General features: G+C 38.9%; 2 protein-coding genes and 1 long non-coding RNA gene across 11 annotated transcripts in view; 2 read left to right on the plus strand and 1 right to left on the minus strand.

The window, feature by feature from the left end:
* The first annotated feature begins 1,329 nt into the window (after nucleotides 1–1,329).
* On the plus strand, nucleotides 1,330–3,120 carry Mei-w68 (meiotic W68). Its single transcript, XM_077417567.1, has 4 exons — nucleotides 1,330–1,445; nucleotides 1,555–2,045; nucleotides 2,180–2,537; nucleotides 2,777–3,120. Exons 1-4 carry the CDS (start codon nucleotides 1,330–1,332, stop codon nucleotides 3,075–3,077), a joined length of 1,266 nt encoding a protein of 421 aa, XP_077273693.1. The 3' UTR covers nucleotides 3,078–3,120.
* Nucleotides 3,121–3,718: 598 nt separating this feature from the next.
* The window catches only part of LOC143903664 (A-type potassium channel modulatory protein DPP6), a 63,130-nt gene continuing 45,769 nt past the window's right edge, over nucleotides 3,719–21,079 (minus strand). For 8 of the 9 annotated variants that reach the window (XM_077417485.1, XM_077417491.1, XM_077417487.1 and 5 more), the window contains 11 exons: nucleotides 16,024–16,130; nucleotides 15,569–15,767; nucleotides 12,007–12,081; nucleotides 11,715–11,767; nucleotides 10,881–11,435; nucleotides 10,418–10,736; nucleotides 9,876–10,054; nucleotides 9,561–9,783; nucleotides 9,036–9,480; nucleotides 8,721–8,926; nucleotides 3,719–8,634 (listed from right to left, as the gene is read on the minus strand). In XM_077417485.1, coding sequence (XP_077273611.1) covers nucleotides 8,533–8,634; nucleotides 8,721–8,926; nucleotides 9,036–9,480; nucleotides 9,561–9,783; nucleotides 9,876–10,054; nucleotides 10,418–10,736; nucleotides 10,881–11,435; nucleotides 11,715–11,767; nucleotides 12,007–12,081; nucleotides 15,569–15,767; nucleotides 16,024–16,130 — 2,463 coding nt within the window. In that variant the 3' untranslated portion in view covers nucleotides 3,719–8,532. Of the gene's footprint in view, nucleotides 8,635–8,720; nucleotides 8,927–9,035; nucleotides 9,481–9,560; nucleotides 9,784–9,875; nucleotides 10,055–10,417; nucleotides 10,737–10,880; nucleotides 11,436–11,714; nucleotides 11,768–12,006; nucleotides 12,082–15,568; nucleotides 15,768–16,023; nucleotides 16,132–21,079 lie in introns of all 9 variants that reach the window. The other variant, XM_077417492.1, reaches the window with a different exon arrangement.
* Nucleotides 18,157–21,079, plus strand: part of LOC143903708 (uncharacterized) — a 54,086-nt gene continuing 51,163 nt past the window's right edge. Inside the window, exon 1 of the long non-coding RNA XR_013258792.1 lies at nucleotides 18,157–20,666. This is a non-coding gene — a long non-coding RNA (uncharacterized LOC143903708). The remainder of the gene's footprint in view (nucleotides 20,667–21,079) is intronic.

A 21,079-nucleotide genomic window follows, 5' to 3' on the forward strand; every position in this document is an offset into this window, starting at 1 on the left:
TTCCGGACGGCTTTCTATTAAAGCAATAGCGAATGCACGCCGAATTTCGTTACAATCGAACGTTTTGCAGTAAGGGGTGTGTGTTTCGCGCTCACAATAAGTCCCTGAAGTGTCTTTAGCACGTACAGTAGCGTGCCGTTCAATGGTCGGTGCTCACAAATGCGCAGCGGGGTGTCCGGGGCCTCTCTCGAGATTCGCCACTTCGATATGAATGTCGGTGATCGGGAGAAAAATTAATGTCTACTCCGTCACGGCTCCGAACGAGCCCTCGCGGCCAATACTTTACCTCGTGGATCGGGACCTAATATGTTTATTGCTGTGAGAATGTCGGCCTCGGATAGGTAGTAGATTTTTATCTGCCAGCGCCTTTTAACTCGTCTCTCGTAACATTCAACGACGACAAAGGCGTATCCGGATTCCCTCTCCGTTTGATTCGGCTTTCGTTTCTGAATCTAATGACGTTTCTTTCGGTGTCGTAATTTTTCATACCGCTCCAGCACGTAGTTCGCCCGATATTTGTGGAACGTTAAATAGGCGCTTTTACGTAAATGCCTAATTAATGCAAACAAAAGCGGGTGGGGTACGAATCAATTCCTGATTTATTCTTTATCAATAGAACGAATTAAATTACCAAATAACTTTTTTGTGAAATATTTTTGTAATACGATACATATATGCATATATATATAATAATGCATATAAATAAATATAAATTAACGAATGCATTATCAAATTGGTTATTGATATTTTTTATTTTTTTTGAAAACAAAATTTTCAGAAATGCAAATTATTTTTTGTATAGGATTACTCCATGTATAATATATTATTTCTCTATGATAAATTATTGGGTTGTTTTACCATAAAAGAAGTACTGGGCAAGTCTTTTGTAATTCCAAATTCGATAGTAGTACTTAATAGTTATAAATTGAACAGAAGTATAATAAAAACTTCTATGAAGCAGCGGCAGGCAATTGTATTTATTCTGCAAAATGATAAAATAAATTGTATATTAATACAGTATATTTTTTTCTTTTTTCTTTCATAGTTCTATCGATAGAAACGGTCTCTATACAAAGTTATAGGTCTGCTTTGCGCAAGCTGAAGGCATCTGTTGGGTTAAAGAAGAACTAAAACTGGGGTTATTGATCTTAAAAGATATTAACTATACACCGAGTGAATAATAATTATAAATAATTAATTGGTTTTATTTTCTCATTTCTCTCACTTTTCTGTAGAAGCATTCTCAATAGAGTGATATATACCATAAAAATAAATAATGAAAAATATATGAAACTATTCATTTATTATATTTTTCTTGATTTAGACAAAATGCAAAAGGCAAATAAAAAATTTCGTGGGCAAACAATCGCGTCGACCGCCGATCAATTTTTGAGCGCTCAAGAGAAATATATTAAAATACCGATAGTCGACAATAAAGAGTTAAGGTAAAATATTCAGAGCTGTGCTTGCTATATTTTTTATTACTCGCAAATAAGTTGACTTATATAACTCGTTGCATCAATCATTATCCTTTTTTTTTGCGTGTGAACTTAGGAAGGATTTAATCGCGCGCATTGAAGCTGTTACGCTGAAAATAATAGAACATATATCTACCGGACAGGCACCGTACATATCGTATTTTAGCGACCAAAATGTTATTTCGAAATCCAGCGTACGCGAAGAGAACGTTCATCCAGAATGCTCAGTCGATCCTCGAACGAAAACGATGTCCTTCAATGATAACTTAACTGATTTTGCCGAAGAGCAAGAAGCAGATGATGGAGATAATCCTAAAAATCCTAAAAAATCGGGAAAGACAACCGTCGATTTTGCGATGAAAAGCAGCAGAAATAAATTTGTTCTAATGGTAGTACTAATGGCCGAGGCTCATCGTTTGCTGTTAACAAACACGGTTAAGACCAGACGATCATTTTATTACGATCTGAAGAATGAGACCACCGGCGATTTGGTACCTAATCAAAGATACGTCGATCGTACGTTGAACGATGTCGCTAATTTATTAGAATGCGCGCCATGGGATTTGAGTGAGTTTGCCAAATACTATTTAATTAGGAGGACTGTATATATATTAATTAAAAATTACATTGATGCGATATAATAATAAATATGAAAAGATGAAGAATATGAGACAAAAATCGATAACTAGAAGTCCTTCCAGGACTGCTGGCAACGGCTAAAGGATTGGTGGCAGGAAATATGACCATCACACTAGTCGACAATCAAGTCATTGATTGTACGATATCGGGTGGTGCGCAGATTCCGCAGATTATTTCGAACGTAACTTCCATTCGTCTGAAAGCCGATTTCGTCTTGGTCATTGAGAAGGACGCGGTCTTTCAAAAATTGCTCGAGGAAAACTGCACTCGCGCTCTAAGATGCATTCTAGTGACGGGAAAGGGCTATCCGGACGTAGCTACGAGGATGCTGGTCAAAATGCTATCCGAGAAGATGGACCTACCGGTTTATATAGTCGTAGACCCGGATCCTTTTGGCGTAGACATCATGTTAATTTATCGGTAATTTAGTCGAAATTGCTTCGTTACTCTTCATCAGTTTTTTTTTCATGTATAAAAAAAAAGAATATATAAAAATTTTCTAATTTTAGCGTTTTATCATACAAATAGTTAAGTATGTTAAGTATAATACAAAAGTTAAGAATGTCGTACTTTACACGATTTTTCAATCACAATGCTAATTTAATTTTTGTGCGGGAAATATTCCATTTTTATGTTTCTATTATACTGGGTTTCCGCAGCTTCGGCTCGTCGACTCTTCGTAAAGAAAACGAGACCCTGGCTTGTCCTAATGCGCGTTGGCTCGGAATTCATCCCTCGGAACTGATTACTTTAGGAGTGAAAACAATTCCGCTCGCCAACGCTGATCTTATAAGATTGAGATCCATCGAAGCCCGGAGTTACGTAAACGAAGCTATATCGAAACAACTGAGTATATTGCGTAAGGGCAAGGCAGAAATAGAGGCGGTGTCTTCTTTTGCAAAGAACTTTTTTACTGCGACGTATTTATCTTATAAAATAGATGGCCAGGATTATATTTAAAGCGTAATATATATAAGATTTTTGAAAAATTGTTAGAAAAGTAGTTGGAATTATTAATTCTATATAATTGTCATCACGTTCTCAATCAAAGGAAATATGAAGAAAAAAAAATTTTAGTTAATATTTTCATAACAAATGTAAATCATTACTTCAAATAACTTCTCGATTTTGTGTGACCCATGCTTCCGGTTGAACAATCCTTTCGGAGAAGCTATCGTTACTATCCTCCAACGTTATAAGCTGCGGACTTTTATGAAACGAGCCTAGATATATAACACTGCTATCGGACGACCGTCTCGATGGGATGGGAGATTCAGTCGGGTCTGTCGTAGTTCCTATATCACGAAGACTTTTCGAACGTGTCTCGTATGGATGTTCGTGCAACCTTGAATATAAAGTCTCGACAATTTTTCAAATAACGCGCACTATAGAGAGAAGATATATTTTAATAAAATTACATTTACCGATTCTCCGAACACTGCTTTAAATTATCTGAGGAAATCGTGAGTTTTCTTTTTCTCGTTCGACGAGAAATCATAATTTCTTAAACTTGCTGTAAAGTCTGGATGTCTTAATTATTATTATACGCCTGTCAAATGTCGTCTGTCAAAGATGCAATGTTGAGGAAGAATTAAGAATACTTCAGATAATGTAACAGTTTATTGAAAACACTTTATCCGCCCGATGTCCGGGCCGAGCTCCGCTGATATTAAAAAACGCAGAATCTTAATAACATGATTATTTCGTGGATGTTACGTGGAAGGTAATTTGGACGACATTCACGAAATCGGCGAGCGCCACGTTATGAAACACAAACGAAGTTGACTGCATTTGCTTTTGAAAATTCTATCGAGTTTGATATCCACGCTCTCTTGTCAATCTGTCAATTTGCAAAAAAGGATTTGAAATATTTTTGAATAAATTTTAATAAATTATGATGATTGAAATAAAATTACAAATAGACTTTGCAAAATATTTAAAATTTTAAAATAATATTTCTGATTTTTATTAAGCGTGCAAATTCAGCGGTAAGTCTCTTTGAAACAGTTTAAGAAAAGTTACCTTTTCTTCTGATAAAAAATATTCCTAAAAAAATCAAAAGTACAATTTCCAACCTGCATTATAGCTCCTGGAGGTTCATTGCTTACTTTTTTCGACATTACCGTCAGTACAAGCCATTGATTGGCCGATTTCGTGGATGTTTCCGGTGCAGGTCCGTGCGAATATCGCCAAAAATTGAGTAGAAATAACTTTCCGTGCCCGTTCCGCGTTATGAATCGAAGGCGAGTATCGATCGAGCAGCTCGAACGACATCAATGGAATGTGTGTCGAGCATTTCGATGAAATGGATATAAAAAACAATCTATCGAGACTCTCTTTCTCTCTGCCGAAAACACCGAGCGGGCACAGACACGTTTGGAGCTACAAATCGTTGAAAAAAAGCGTCGCTTATCTTCAAGAAGTCAATTTGTAGTCTCTTTGTCGCTAGCTGTCATTGATCGTCAAACGATTCAAAAATTTTTTTTAATTTTTTGTTTATTCTCTCCAAATATGAAGAAAAAGAGACCAAAAAATTGGTGAATTATTTTAAATTTATATTTTTTTTAACAAACATCACAGATTCTTATAGATAAAATATCGTAAATTTATTTTTTCTGTGAAAAATCAGTGAAGATATATATATATATATATATATATATATATATGTGTGTGTGTGTGTGTGTCTATAACATACTTTTAAAAATCTAAACTACCGGGTTCAATTAACGCGTTTTGTTTGACGATCGTTCCGATCGATTGACTATGCGACACGAGTGTACTTAATTCGCTTTAATTTATTCATGCGTTCGCACGGGCCCCCCTAATCCTTATATTGACTTTTGCGTGAGAAAGTTATCAGTTTCTTTTAATATATTGCGTGTATATGTGTGTATTTGCGTGTATCTTTATGTATGCCCATACGAGTGTATTTTTCATTGTCTTTTACGTTTTTCTTTTTTTAGCGGCAATAATACGTTACCAAAAGCTATAGATACCCTTATGCGCTGCTACCAAGGTTTCTTTGTTGCGATTAATTTCATAATTCGCATGCTTGTGTTGCGTGCCTGCCTTCGTAATAATTTTTTTTTCCGATGCCCTATGCTTACGTTTAACGATTTGCCTCACTTTCTGCCGTTATTATATTTAATAATTGATTGTGATTTATATACACACGCATACATTCTCTCGCTCTCATTCGCTCTACCATTATTACTCTTTTTTCCCCTCCCCATCTCTTTTCCTCCCTATGGATCTCTCGCATTTCCGATTCCAATCGATCGATCAGTCACTCTCTCTGCCGCTTCTTCGGACTGAACCATTCGCGTTTCGATCGCTCGCGTTATATTTATTCGGGAATAATTGGAAGCGATATTGTTGACAACGAACATTTTGTTTCACTACAAACGACCATTCATTTATCGCGAAATGGAGGAATCCGGTTAAACCTAACGTACGTTGCACGTTAATTTCATCGGAAGATTCATTACACCGTATATAATTTTCAATGTTTAACATCGAAAGATAGCGAAAGAAGATAGGAGCAAATCCTTTCAAAGGATAAATCCATTCAACGGATAATTTTTTTCGAAGCCTCCATTACGCGTTACATTTTTGTACTTTCTACAGTCGACAGCGGGCACATCATCTCGACCTAACGACCCTTTGCATATTCTATAATACTTTTATCCTCGCAAAAATCGCTCTCGCAAAGTCTTCTCGGTCGCGACAGTTTGAAGATACTTCGTAGCGGTTTACAATACGCTCGAACCGTAGCGATCATTCACGAGTATTCATTAAAATTATTAAGTAATTTTCTCTTCTCTCCGTTTCTATTTATTATCGTTTGATTAGTTGCACTAGCCTTGATTGTCGGCATTTAAGGGCTGCTGCGATGGTATATATGCAGCATACACATGGCGACGTGCGCCACTTCCTCGTCTGAGCGCGCCTCTTTTGTAATTAACATTCAGGCTCGTAAATTATCTTATTTTTGAACTAGAAATTATATTGACATATAGTCTCGAACGTTATCTGCGATTTAATAATATTTTTATAACGAAATCATTTTACGTTGTTAATTAAAAAGCTGTAATCCAATTAAGATAATTTGTCTACTCATATTATAGTCTCAATAAAGGTATTTTGTCTCAGTTTATGGTAAAACGGTCTATAAATATTCTAATATTTATTAGAATTAACTGAATTAAGCTTAAATAAATCAACAGTAAATTAAGTCATATAAAAGACTCGTAAAGATATATACAGAGAATATCTAAGCCCATAACGCAAATGAATTGTAAGGCAATGATTCTTCAAGTTTACATACAGCTTTCGATTTTTGAAAGCTGTATATAAAACGTATCATAAAAACGTCGACACTGCCGCAGATATTTCCGAGACGTTTACGAGCTCTGTTGTTCTTCAACGACGTCGCGTTCATAAGGTTTCCGAACGTTCGCTTTTACAATAGTGGAGCAGCGAAATCAATTATATGTGACAATAAGCGTACGATGTCTCGTCATATCTTGTCTTCCACTGTTCCACCTGAAAGTACGGCATAAGCAAGCAAGTACTCGGGAGCCTCAACGTCGTATGCCGATCGCGCCTGATCGATGATCGACAGCTAGTCCTGACGATTGTAAGTATATATCGTCTGTTTAGTGTAGTCGTTCATCCATTCGGGATCGATCGATGTATTTCGAAGAGGTATACAATGAGTCTGATACTCGCACCTTCGACGAGATCCGCGTTCTCACGTGTGTTTCGACAAGCATGATTTCGTAAATCTTGTCGAAAATCGCGATTATTTAAAAACGAGTGATATCGCTCCTTTTTATCTATGAATCACTTACGATTTCTGCAAGCATCGACGCGGGGCCTCGTCGAAGGAGCTCCACATTTCTCTCTTCTGGGTGTATATATATGTACAAATATTCAAAATTCAAACGGGTAGGGAGAAGGGGGAGGGGCGGGTCGAGAGATGGGGGTACTAAGGATCTGTGTGGAACAACTTCTTACGCGTGTAACAATTATGATACATAGAACTAGGCGCCAAGCTGTACAACACAAAACTCACAGTAGCCGTCCGGATTCTATATATAATGGTAAATATACGTCGAATGCCTGTGGACGAACGTCACCGCATAGGCGTAGATACTTTTTCTCCGTTTAAAATCGGGGAGGCACCAGTGACGTAGCTAGAAAAAAAAGGAGAACGTATGAGACGGAAGGTTGCAAACTCTTTCTTTTGCGCAACTCGATTCGAGAGATCTTAGATCTGGGGATCCTCAATACCGCCGTAAAAGCGTCGATCGCGGTCCGCAGAGCCGGGGGGTCCCCCGTATCGAGACATATATTCCACTTATTCGAGCACCGTGATTCGATCAATTCCGTCTGGGAAGTGGGAAATAAAGAAAAGTGCAAGTTTGCAGACTCCCGATAAGCTCTGTACGTTGAAATGTTATATAATCCGTGTTAATCTCGCCTTTAATCGCTCGCTACGAAATCTCAGGCCTTTCCTATGTGAGCGCCTTTGGGACTTGGAACACAGCAAGACGTTGATGACGAGCTCGCAAACACTCGGCGTCGATTTCACAACGTTGTCCCGATGGCGCTACGCGAACGACGCGAATTTTTGCAAGCCGTCGATAAGCTCCGCATGTAATAGTAATTCGGTCTGCGCCTTCGAACATGCGCTTCGTCTTCTCTTTGTTCGTTTCTTGAAACTCGCCCGATATCGATTTCATGGCATGTACGCGCGTTTGTCTCTTCAGTACTTTTGCGACCTGTGCGTCATCGTCGAACAAGTCGCTCGCGCTGTTCGGTGAAAATTTACGATGACTGATTATGGAACTATCGAAGATGTTAAATTTGCGCAGAAAACGCGAGCGGCGTTTGTTCGATAATGTACAAAAATTCCGTCAAGGCGATTCCGTCTCGCTCCTCGTTTTCATCGGATATCCTTCGTGATTTCTAGATTCTCGAATCTCGCGATCTGGCGATGTAAGCATCGCTAGATGCGCTTCCAGAGAGAAAAATGAGTAGTTTCCTCGTAGTAAAGGAATCTTTAGGCAAATGAATACGTTATAACAATATTGCTATAAATGTCACTTTACTCTCATGTTTTCAATTCTTTCTGTCAATCTCTTCGTCTCTTTGCCGTATAAACTCGTACATACGCACGTCAAACGGCGTTTCTTCTTTTCTTAATTTTTTTTTAATAAACGATTGTTCTCGCTCTCTTCCTAACCAACGGTCTGATTTATATCGCGATTCAGGCTCTAAACGAGGAAATCATCCCGTTTACGAGTGTAATTGCCGTGACCTCGAGGACGAGTCTCCGTATTAACGTCCGTTCTGGATGTATCGGAATTAGACGCACTAGAGACAACAAAGGGTTCTTCGGCTTGAGGCACTAGGAGGGATCCAGGGCGAGGCACTCGGCGAGGAAGTCCTCCATGGAACGATAAACGTGGTCGAGCACACCCCTCAGGGCGTGATCTTCGTTCGCGTAACTCTTTTTCGAAAAAGGAAGCGACAATTAGCTCGAGTATTCTTCGACGCATCTGCGTCGTACGTTTCTCGTTCTCTCACCAGTCTTACCTGATATCTAAAGATGACTCCCGCTTCGGACAAAGCCTTGGCGAAGGCAATGCCGTGCGTGTAAGGCGCTGTAAGGTCGGCTAGGCCATGAAGAAGATAAAGGCTGCCACTGGGTACCAATCTCGCCCGTTGCGTAAGATCAGCCTCCACGTAGCCCTTGTAGTTCTCAATTGGGGCACCGAGGACTCGTTCCGTAAACGCGGAATCTACAATTGAGGGAACCGATTTATTAGTAATGTCAACGAGGTATATCGAGCAGAAGGAAAAATTAGGCGAGACGCACTCGGCGCATTTTTGCAAAATTTATATGCTTACTATAATACATCCAATCGGCGATTGGATTCACCGCGACGCCGCACTTGAAAACATTTTCCTGGCTACCGAGGACCATAGCTGTCACGTATCCACCGTAACCCCATCCCCATACGCCGACTCTGGTGACGTCGAGGTACTTGTGCGTTTTCAAAAGCTGTCGCAGCACAGTGAGCTGATCCTGTACCTCGACGCCGCCTATCTTCCTGAAGATATCCTTCTTTCCCTGACCACGGGCGCCGCGTACGTCCAATCTCACATAGACCACGTCGTTGTGACTCGACATGTACGTTCCCCAATCCATCTGGAACTTGTCGGTGACGGCCTCGCTGCCGGGACGGCCGTTCACCTCGACGAGCACGGGAAACGCCGCGTCCCTGAGCTCTTCCCGCCACGAAGGAGGCAATAGCAGTTGCACTTGAGCCCGCCAACCTTGAGGTAGCGGCACCTGCCAATCATTTCGAGTTGTATCATCGGTATAAAGCTGATCGGGATTTAGACGAAATCAGGGCAATATTAAATATCCACCTCGAAGTTTCGCTTGGTAGGCAGTGCCAGCTCTGACAATTTGTCCGCCCGTTGTAGTCTTGTGTCGTACAGCACGCGAATCATCTTATGCGTCGACATCATGTGCACGCCGGCGAGAGGAAGGCCGGGACCTTCGCAGTGCAGTACGTAGTAACCCTGCGTGTCGTTGTCTGTCGACGGACTGACCGAGGCACCGAAATGTGTGCAATTCGTATAATAGAACCTGCAACGTTCAATAAATTTTCTTGTTAATTTTGCACGACCGCGATAATCGATTACATCGGTTCATCTATCTTTCTTTTTCATAAGACTTGCCTACTGCTCCAAAGAACGTCTCCAAGATCACATGTCACGCACAACGGTTCGAAGTGACGGGGATCGTCCGCGGCGGGATCGCGTACCACGTAGAGATGTCTCTGGCCAGGTTTCTTCTCTCTAGTGCCCAGATAGTACACGAGATGCGCCTTAGTGTCCCACGCCAAGATCTCGCTCACCTGTTCAGAAAGCACTCACGCGATTAAATTTCCTTTTATTTTTACGTTATTTCTTAGTATATTTTTTATATTATATTATATATTTCTAACCATTATATTACATTTAATTCTATATATTTTATATCTCTTATATTATTCTTTATAATTCTACAATAATTCGTGATTAGATTTCAGAATAAAATTCAATTTACAGTTTTATATATCATATATTTTGATAAACGTATATGTCCTGGGTCTTGAAACATTTTTTATGTTATATGGCATATAAAATAATAAATAAAACTCTATTCTAAATTTTGATGCAAATTATCGTCCTAAGTGCGCTTTATAACTCACGTTATTCCGATCCTAAAAGCCGCTCACCTCGTAACGACCATGGGAGAGCACCGCTATTCTTTGTTTTTTTAGCGTGATGTGCTTTATATGCGTGAAATGCTCCTTGTCACCTTCCTGCACCGTGGCCAACAGCAGAAAGCTGTCGCCGTCCGGAGCGAAGAGAGGATGCGGTTGAGCATCCAGCCACAGTCCTTCGGGTGCTCGTTCCGAATGAGTCTCCTCACATTCCCACGAAGGAGCGCGGCAAGCCGACACCATAGACAGGTTCTGCATCCTCGTCATCCAAACGACGGCGATCTGCGAAGCGTCGTCGCCAACCCAGTCGGCCGATATCAGATAGTAATCTCTGAAAATATCCGCGAAAATGAATTTCATTATAATATCGGATCATGAACGAGCGAGGCAATATCCTATGTCGTTGTTCAATCTTCTAATACTAAGTATATTTTTCGCAATTAGGACAAAAGAATTCTTCAGTAATTTGACGTACTGTTCGTCCAAGAACGGCGGCGGTTTCAGCCTCTTTTTCATTAGCTCCGTGCTGACGTTCCCAGTACTGTTGTTGTTATTTTCCGAGCTTAAGTTCCCAAGTTCCATGATCCACAGTTCGACCTCCGGATTCGGCCAACCCGGTCTCGGGTATCTGACCGATCTGGAAGGTGGAAAGGATTTGGACGCGCTCTGGGGATTCGGAACGGCTCCGTCTTGACCCGGCATATTGAACCAAGGGAACTCCAACGCGCTCACTCTGGTGTCGTTGAACGTGGCATAGAGGATATGCGTGCCATCTGGGCTCGGCCAGATCGCTTGCGGTCTCGGCAGCACTTCCTCCTGATACAACCAGTCGGGCACGCCGTTGTAGATTATCCCAGGTACGCCCGTGTCGGTCAAGCGAGAGTCCTCCGTCGCGGCGGGCCCCAATCTAAGAAAAATGTCGTTCTCGGAGATCATCAGGAGATTGGACGTGTTGCCCAACCAGGTGGCATGTTGCAATCGCGTCTGATGCATGTGCCGCGATCCTTGGAGGCGAAGGGGTGTATGATGGCTGGCAAATAAAAAAGATTATAAAGTCGAATGTATGATGTAAGTTATATTTAGTGACTTTAATTGTGTTTTTCTATACAAATATATTTTTAGAGACGTATTCAGTGCGGACAATAGTAATAAAAAGATTCAAATAAGTTAGAAAAAAGAAAGGGAGAACGAAAAGTCATAAATTAATATTTTTTAAATTATTTTTGTGTAGTAAATTTATATAATTATATTTATATATATATATTGATCAAAATTGCACTTTTATATTTTGATTATTGAAAACACTTACTCATTCGTGACATCGTAGACAGTGTAAAGTGCGGTGAAAGTGTTCCGAAAGACCTGCAAAATCATCGATTTCTGTACCATATGAAATATAAAAGGATCGGGAAAAAAAGAGAGCTCGCAGTGCAAGGGAATGTGTTTTCGATAGCGATAATCGACAGCTAACTGCAACTAAATTGCGCCGCGTCGTATTACACGTCCGAGCGTTATCGATAAGCGACGGATCAGAAAGTTAGGATGCAGCTGCCGCGCGAAAAACTTTTCACCTGAGAGACTTCCACGTTTAAGCTACTTACCGGCTTGACATTGTGCCTGAACAATACGTAACGTAGATCGGCGCTGCACTCGTAGCCCTGAACGTTTAGTTGTCTCTGAAAGCAACATTTAATAAAAATTACATTACTTTCTGTACAATTCCGAGTAGAATCTGCTCTTAATATTACAATTAAATTCGAGAGCCAATTGTCTTGCTGTTAAAAGTTTTACGAAATACTTTTGTCTTATCGCAAAAAAATATCTTTTTCTATCTTTTAGACACTTTCATCAAATCAATTTTTATTCTGATATAATGTTAACAATTTTTTATATATGCAATATTTTCTTTATATATTTCTTAAATCGTCGTGTTAAAATCTAGAGAGAGAGAGAAAATTTCTTTGAATTTCTTTGAAATTCATTTTTAATATCCTGCAATATTCATGTTTTTACAAAACTTATTCTACTCGCGATTTTTAAATGTTGAAAAGGAACGGACCTAAATTAAGAGATAAAATGTTCTCATATGTACATAAAAGAGAAGTTGTTTTATTATTAACATATATCGCGTCCGAACACCTGCGTTCTGACTCGAGTTCGCCTCCGCTTCATTTTTTTTTTTTTTTAATGCGCAAGGTAATTTTATATCTCGTTTCTGGAGTTTAATAGGTTAGCAATTTTCGTTTGCGCAATTATAATTGGTTTTATGATTGGTATAGCGTCGCGGGTTTGTCGCGTTTAAGCTCAAATTGCGGTAGCATATCGTGCGAATAGATATTACACGAATATCGTGGCTGGGAGTCGATACTTGGTATTCGAAAAAGCTTCGAGACGAGCCGGACGCGGCGTGTCCTGGTGGACGCCAGATCGGATCAATGCGCCGTATATACACTTGTCTATAACGTCGCCTTTCGGTCCGAGAGGGAAAAAGGACGCAAATTTGGAACCTGTCCAGACTAAGTGGATCGGCTCTTTTGCGCACGCACACTTATCGCGCTACCGAGATCGATCACTCTTTCTGTCTCGTTATAAAGCCGCTTCTCTCCTTGTTCCTTTTTTTTCTCTTATTGCCTATGTCGGATCCGCTATGGAAGCATCTTGCATATTTCATTTTCTATAATATTTCCCCACATTTCTGTTAATTTTTTTTATCAGAAACTTGGCGCGTTAAAATTCTCGAAATGATATTATCAGGCGAGAACGTTTAATCGTCGCTTCTTCCCGCTCCGAGCTAGTATCTATTGTAATCGAAATGCCTTTAGACACAGATGGTATCGTTGAACTCGAAGCGCAATATCGCGCAGTACCTATCTAGAATACCTCATATTTACCCCGCGCGTGCTTGCAGCATCCTGGGTAAACCGTGGGATGCTCCGGATTCTATTTTATATGCGGTCTAGTCTTTGTTTCGCAACGCGCCGCGAGGCACACTCGGCTAGTTTGCCAATCGGTAGACCAAAACTGACTTCGATAAAGGGTTCGGCTTATACGCCATATTTTACATAAAAATTTTCTCCATACAGGAACGCTCGGGAACGTTTGACTGTTTATCGATTAGAAATTTACCGGGAGCTCGAAAAGGAGAAAATACAAGCTGAAAAAGCAGTATTTTGCATAAAAATACATGTTTTCTTGTAGACATGTATTTTTGTTTGCGTTCTCCGAACTTACCTCTCGAGGGAACTTTAAACTATTCCACAGGAAAAATTATTTGCTTCAGCCTGGCGGTATATATATATTTACCTCCGTTCGGCCGTTGCCTTTCCTTTATTCACTTACGCAACAATAAAGAAGTTAAACTGTTAAATCATAAATGGTTCAAAATTAGAAACTATTTTTTAACTGAGAACTTTCGAATCTTACAAGTTAAAAATCTATAAATTCATAAGTTTACCCCGCTATTAATCCTATAAGCAAAGAGAGAGAGAGAGCGCTCACATATTTACTTCTCTCTCCTGTGATTTATTCCTTTTCGCGTTCCTTCATTTTCGCATTTGCACGTTCCGCAGGAATATATCTGGCAGTTGGCGCGTAATTATCTAGCGAGTGCGAGGGTCATGTCTCCAATTAATCCTGGATAAGCGCGACAATAGCTCGGTATCGGCGGATTAGATACCAAGGGAGCTAAGATACCTCGGTGCATCACTAATGCGGATATTCCTGCCGTGGTTAGTGATTTAGGGCTCCGCAAAAATCTGATGGAAATAACGGTCTTCTCTTGGCCGATTGGCTCGGTTCTGGCAGAGGGTTATTATCCGGTCACATGAATGAATTTGGCAGCCGTTTGCAAAAATTCAATAACTCGTTTGCTCGAATATTTCCATTCGCAATGTATGTCGACCGACTTTATTTGACGTGATATTCTAAAAACAAGATTTGTTTATTATAACGCGAACTAATAACCTTATTTATAAACACAGAATTGATTCTTTAAATAAATATATTTACACTAGACAGTATATATTCGATAACTCTTCAAATAAAAATTAATTTGATATTATTAATATTTGATTTTGACGATGATTAAAATAATAATTACGCATGAGATGGTATGTACATGTTCAGAAGTCCAAATTAATTATAACTTTCAAATTTGCATAACCGACCGAAGTTATATATACTCAACCATTTCATCTTTTACGTCTTACAGAGTTTGGCGCGCGCGATTGTTACATAATTTAAAAACGGCATTCTGCATAATTAACTGCATAACAATTGTGCAATCATCCCGTAGAAGTTTTATCGTCGAAGACGCTAATTAACAACGACTCGCCGTTGGTTAATTAAATTATGAATTTGAATAATTTAACGCTCTTTAGATTCCAAAATTTGTACGTTTAGATTATATGTATATTGATTTGATATTTAATATTTCATGTCCAAATATCATCTTTTTCATCAAGATTGCAAGTTTATAAAACATCGAAACGAAATATAAGCAACCAAAGTTAAGTCGTACTAATGATTTTTTAACAAGCTTGTTAATAAATAATAAATTTCGAGTCCTTCGGGAAGGTTTCAAGTTTCTTCGCCTTTTAGATTTCTATCTCTTAAAGTAACTTTAATCTTCTAATCCCTTACCGTCGCGTTAGAGCAACAATACTTTCTTTCTTCATAAATAATTCTTCTGATACCTCGATTCATAAAACTCTCCCTTTCTCTTAAATAATTCCAATTATTTTCTTCTCCTTAAATATATCTACCTATCTTATCCAGTTTATATATCTAATATCATTAAGTATATATATATATATATATATATATATATATATATATATATATAATTGAGAAAAATTCTTAGAGCCATTGCCATAGAAAATCATCTTCTGATTTTTAAATCATATTACAAATCCGGCCTTAGGATGTTTATTTTATATATAACATATATAACGCAGGATTATTCAATTAATAAATGTAGGTTGTTATTTTATAACTTTTCGGAACAAATTTACGAATTGGAAATTTATCGTCATGGCACAACGTGATAACTCCTTTGTGTTTGCACAAAATTTACGACCCCACGATATACATATAATATCACCGGCATCGTTACACGACTCAAAATGCAAAGAGCGCAGTGGCATGCACTATGTGTATACGTACAAGCGTGTGATTAGAGACTAAAAGGGACACGACGTTGTAGCGGGTGTCTAGGAGGGTGAGAGAACCATCGTCGGCTTGATAGACGAACTTTTCATGGGTTATCCAAGTCGGTGGTAACCTGTGCGGTGTCAGGTCATCACGAAGGCACTCGTCTAACGTAAGACGCCTGCCACTCCAGTACAGGAGTTCGTCAACGTATCTGTAAACACGTCAAATTAATAAGAAAACAAATTTAAGTACAAACTTTTTCACGTATTTATAACAAATAAATCGAAATTATTTAGCTTTGACTATAAGAGATACACACTTGAGGGGTTAATGTTTTTTATATTATTAGCGAAAAAGAATTTTACATCATCTTTCTCTCTACTATATGTCTGATCTGAATTGCGGAGAATAGATTACTAAAAGTTCAAATAAAAGGAAGAGAAGGACAGCAAGTAACGCGAACTCACCCGAGGAGATAAATTGCCGTGACGATGCCAGCGATAACGAAACCGATGACCAATAGTGCGAAAACTATACTCCGCCAATTGTGGCCGCCATCTCCGTACGTTAAATCCTGTGAAAGAAGATAATCTCACACGTAATTATCGGTTGATCCGTCAGATCGATCGTTTATAGTGCAGAAGCGGATTAATACAAGAGAACATGCAAATTACGAATGTAAAGAGAGAGAGAGAGAGAGAGAGGGGTCTAGAGGATAATTAGAGGAAGATTTAATAACAATGTGTGGAAAATGAGCGATCAACATCACTCTAAAGATTCTGTATCTAAAGAGTATCTACACATCTAGAATATTTCCACTGTGCATATCATGAGAACATGTAATACATATTACATATATATAAAAAAATACTATATATATGGATATGTCACAATCACTGCGTATAATATTTTAAGAATGTATCGTCGAGATAAATTACACAAACATACACGCACACACACACAATATGTATAAAAATTAAATTATTATTACTCTACAATTTTTTACATCTCGGAAATCATGTGTGATTTTTTAATATATTAAGAAAAACGTGTCGCGACACATTCTCGCGGGATTTTAATTTTATTTTCTTCGTTTGTTAAAATTACACAATTTTGCTGCAGCCGGGACATAAAATTTAGGAAAAAGGAACAGAAACTAAATTAATTTACGTAATAATTCTTCTTTTATTAAAAAGAAGATAAATTCTATTGTTAAAATAAATTGGATTTAATGTGCGACAATAGCTTATTTATATCGAAATTAATTTGAAATGCGCAAGAAATGGTATACGGTGTGCATTTATTTTAGAATAAATTAAATATTTCGTAGCAGCGACATTTTCATTCACACGTGGCATTCGACTCTCAGCGCCTCGTTTTTCGCACGGCATATAGTTCGTCGTTGCGTATATACACGGTCATCGTTCTGCCATTCGCATATTATCGCACTTACACTTCAGAACGCGCAATCATTTCCTGCGATTATTACAATTAGCAATTACCAGTTCGGACGATTAATTATCTTCCGCAATAACGATTCATAATTGTATGGAGGCTATTTATCGAGAAGCAGGTTTGAATTATCTGTCTGAAATAAAGGAATCAAAACGACCTGAAATGGTAATTATGAAGTATATTGTTTTTGAACGATATTTATAGGCGAGACAATTATTTAACGACGCTATTTTTCATATTTTATTGCGCTTTAAATTTTTCATCAATCTAAATATAATTCGACCATCGTTTTCGAATGGAGAGCGCGAAATAATATACGAACCGCCGGACGACTCAAATAACTAAAAGCCGAAAAAACCGTTGTACGGGATGATTCGCCGGAAAAGAAAGAAAGACTCCATTTCGCGCGCTCGTCGGCATAAGCCCACAGCCCACATACTCTTTTTCCGGCTCTTTTTCGACTCGACGTAATTTCTTTTGAGAATATCATTTGTTCAATCAGACCTTTTACTACTCGTGCATGCATGAAATTCGTCCGATCTTATCGGATTTTGAAAATCGCGATAAAGAGTTAACTGCGCTCATTGTTCATCTATAGTTGAGACGTTTCTTGCGGTAATATCGTGTTGCCGTTTTTAAGAACGGGTTTTATTCTCGTATAGATCATAAAAGCGTTTTTGGGGTCGCGACGTTCGATCGTACCGTCGCGCGTCGTTAAGAATATCGCGGTTTTCGGTTGCTCTCATGGAATGCGTCACCGGCTGCGTTATGCATATTGCATACGAGTTATGTCCGGCGCCTGTATAGTCGGCCTTCTGTCCACCGGCACCGGACCGGATAACACGTGCAAGCGGTGCAGGTCATGTAATACAGATGAGTCGCACCGGATTTCGTACGAGGCGTGAGCTATACGATGTGCCGATCGTTATGTATGTACCTGTTAGAACCGCCCCGCACGTGTTCCTGCACGCGAATTTGCTCTCGCTTTAGGTAAACGCGAGAAAAGCGACATTTATCTTCGATCCATTTGGAGATCGGGCGAACGTTGTCTCTTAAAAGGAACGAGAAAAAGATTCGTCGACAAACGCGTCTTTCACGCGAATAATTAAATCACGTTGAGGTAGTTTCCCTGATCGATTCTTGCTGTATATAAACAGTCGTTTAATTCAAAAATTGATACAGCCGTGTATCGCGTGATGTATAACTTATTCTCCTCTCTTGTATTTACTATATACGTTTGTAAAGTTCGCGACAAGAGCGATAGTTACAGTTGCGCGGCACAAACGTCATAACTGCATCCTATTGCTCGAAATAACACCGTTAGCCTTGGTATTGAAAAAATAAACGTATAAGAGAGAGAGAGTACCGTTTTTCTCTCTCTTTCTATCTTGACTACGCGCCATTAGCGATGCAAAGAATTCCGACCTGGAATATAGTTTGAAACGATTTATCTCCTCGAAATAATCCCCCCCACCGTTTTATCTCGGATATCGCCGAGAATGGTGTTGGTCCGAACTAGACAAACGATCGCGACCGTGCCGCGCCGATTGGCCGACGTTATGCCGCGCGGTAATCGCTTTTGGACGACCCGACCTGTTTATCCGGATAAATAATCGCCGATGTCTCGTTCGAGCGATTCGCCATTTCCTTCCCCGACACCCGGCTCACTCTTTCCTTCTTCCCCGCCGATCGATTTGCCACCTCTTTGAATTCAAAACGCATCGCGTCGCGTGCACGTATGCGGCACGAGATATATAGAGGTGACCATAAATTCGCCCCCGCGCGCCGCGCAACGCGACAGCATCGGACTTCGCGAGCTGATATCTACATTGCGAAGTGTTGCACGATGCAGACATTATTTTGCGAAGATTCCCGCTGCCTTATACGGCAATAACGGGAACGGTGGAGATAGAGCATTCAATTTTTATCACCCGCGTGCAAGTTTCGTACATCAAATATTATTCCGCGGTGTGAAATCAGAGCATATAGCTATAATAACGTACGTACGTCTTTATGTATGTATGTATGTACATAGCAAACATACATACATACAAGTATACATGCACGCGTGAGTATGACATTATCACTCAGAAAGTCGAGATAGTTTTGGATGATAAACGATATTGTATGTTACATGATATTGAGTGTTAATATGACAGTGCTGGTTCCCAATTTATTTTATTCTCTTGCCGAGCAATTACATTTGCTTGGTTATCTTTATTTTTATTTAGAAGAAGCGTTTATGGGAAGCGACTTATATATTGAATTAAATAATATACGATGCCGCTCGCGTATGGTGCTAACGTTTATTGATTTTGTACTTTATTTTTTTTACAGTTGACTTTATCATATTGTACGAAGATTGAAAAATCTTGCGACAGAAAAGAATTATAACTAAAATAAAAATATATAACAATTTTTTTTACAAAACAAATATTTGATGCAGAAAATTAAAATTACATAAAGAAAAAAATTATTCGATATTAGCCGCCAAATTTTGTTCGATATATCAAAATTTAATTTTTATCTGTTTCAGCTGCATTTATTTCACTTTTCTCGAGATTTGACACATTAATTTTAAATAGATGTAGTTAAAGAAAATTAATCTTTTTCAATGCAGTAAATGTTTAATTAAAAGAGAGAGATAAGAGACCTGTTTGCTGCAGACATTCGTTTGTGTGACGCGTTGCGTTACGGAAAAATAGAAAGCAGTTCAGATGTGATGCGATATTACCGTTTTTAAATATACTACCGTGCTGTCGCGTAAATACGCGCCTTTACGTAACTCCTGTGCGACGTCGCACCAGGAACAAATACACATGTTTGAATAAAATCTTTGTGATTGTCAGTTGAGGTCCGACAGGGAACAGTTTTTAGATACTTACGCTGAAGGAAACTTTCAATATTTTTCCCAACTGTTTTACTGTTTATTTTTTTCGTTTTAATTACTCGCGTCTGTGTTTCATACAGCCAACTGGCGAACGGCCAAACGTTGCGAGGCAGTCGGTTCATTAAAATTTTTTGCAAAACTTATCGCAAGCGATGTTCTACCTTTACATATACTGTTCTCGTAAAAAAATACCGTTTCCGATAAGCATTAAATAAATTAAAATTTATTGGAATATTAGACAAGCCGGGTGGCGCTCGTTATGATGATAATAATAATAATAATAATAATAATAATAATAATAATAATAATGCAATTTTATAGATTAATTCGTATTCTGTCACTGGCGCGATGAGTTCGTCCAACAAGTTCGTCCATTCAAGAGACATAATAGTTTGTCAGACGAAATATACCTGGGCTTATATGCACATCGAACCAGCCGAGTACAATAGGGATTAATTCAAAGGAAATATCTACAGCGATCGTGCCGTAATTCGACATGACGGTTTTCGGGTATCCCACTATGGCGTGTAGTGAACTGTAACGGCACGATAGATAAGGTTGTCAAGTACACGGATGCATCGGCACATTGCATTCATTGCTGCATGTGTTCTCGGTCACGCTGCGTTTAGCTTATTTTCGTCAGTTTACGAAGCGCGAAGAGAACGTCACTGACAAGAGCAAGTTCATTCGTTTTTGCTGTATGAAATTTTAACGGCGATAGAGCCGTCGATCGCAACGTTTTTTTCTGACATTATTGTTCGTGAGGTATATACAAAAATATATAAAAGTATATATTTTTAAGAGTATATAGGTAATGCTCGATACAAGAAAATCGAAAGTAAAGTTTAATACATCATGTATATCGACGTGTAGAACTCTCATGCAATCGAACAATAATGTTTGATTCTTTGCCAATGGTAATGACAAAATTTATCGCCGACGATAAAACGGTGTAAGTTTCTTCCAATATTTGCTTTCAATATTTATCCCTATGACTAATTACGCCGAACTGAGGCGTTTCTAAAAATTTTAAATTAAATTTTTGATACACGGTGCGGTTATTTTCTCGTTTCGAATTCGCTGCTTTGTCATCGGATAGCTAAGTACACGGTCACGGAAGGCGATCGTTATTACAGCTCCAATAATGCCACGCGATACTGTCGTCGCGGCTACCGTTT

The sequence above is a fragment of the Temnothorax americanus genome, unplaced genomic scaffold, assembly GCF_048541705.1.
Source record: "Temnothorax americanus isolate GAGA-0224 unplaced genomic scaffold, ASM4854170v1 Scaffold49, whole genome shotgun sequence".
Taxonomy (NCBI): Eukaryota; Metazoa; Arthropoda; class Insecta; order Hymenoptera; family Formicidae; genus Temnothorax; species Temnothorax americanus.

Excerpts from the sequence above, each read along its gene's own strand:
- Mei-w68 (XM_077417567.1), top strand. The coding sequence starts at position 1,330 with ATGCAAAAGGCAAATAAAAAATTTCGTGGGCAAACAATCGCGTCGACC. Across the intron at positions 1,446-1,554 it reads GTCGACAATAAAGAGTTAAG|GAAGGATTTAATCGCGCGCA; the intron begins GTAAAATATTCA and ends GTGTGAACTTAG. Across the intron at positions 2,538-2,776 it reads GACATCATGTTAATTTATCG|CTTCGGCTCGTCGACTCTTC; the intron begins GTAATTTAGTCG and ends GGGTTTCCGCAG.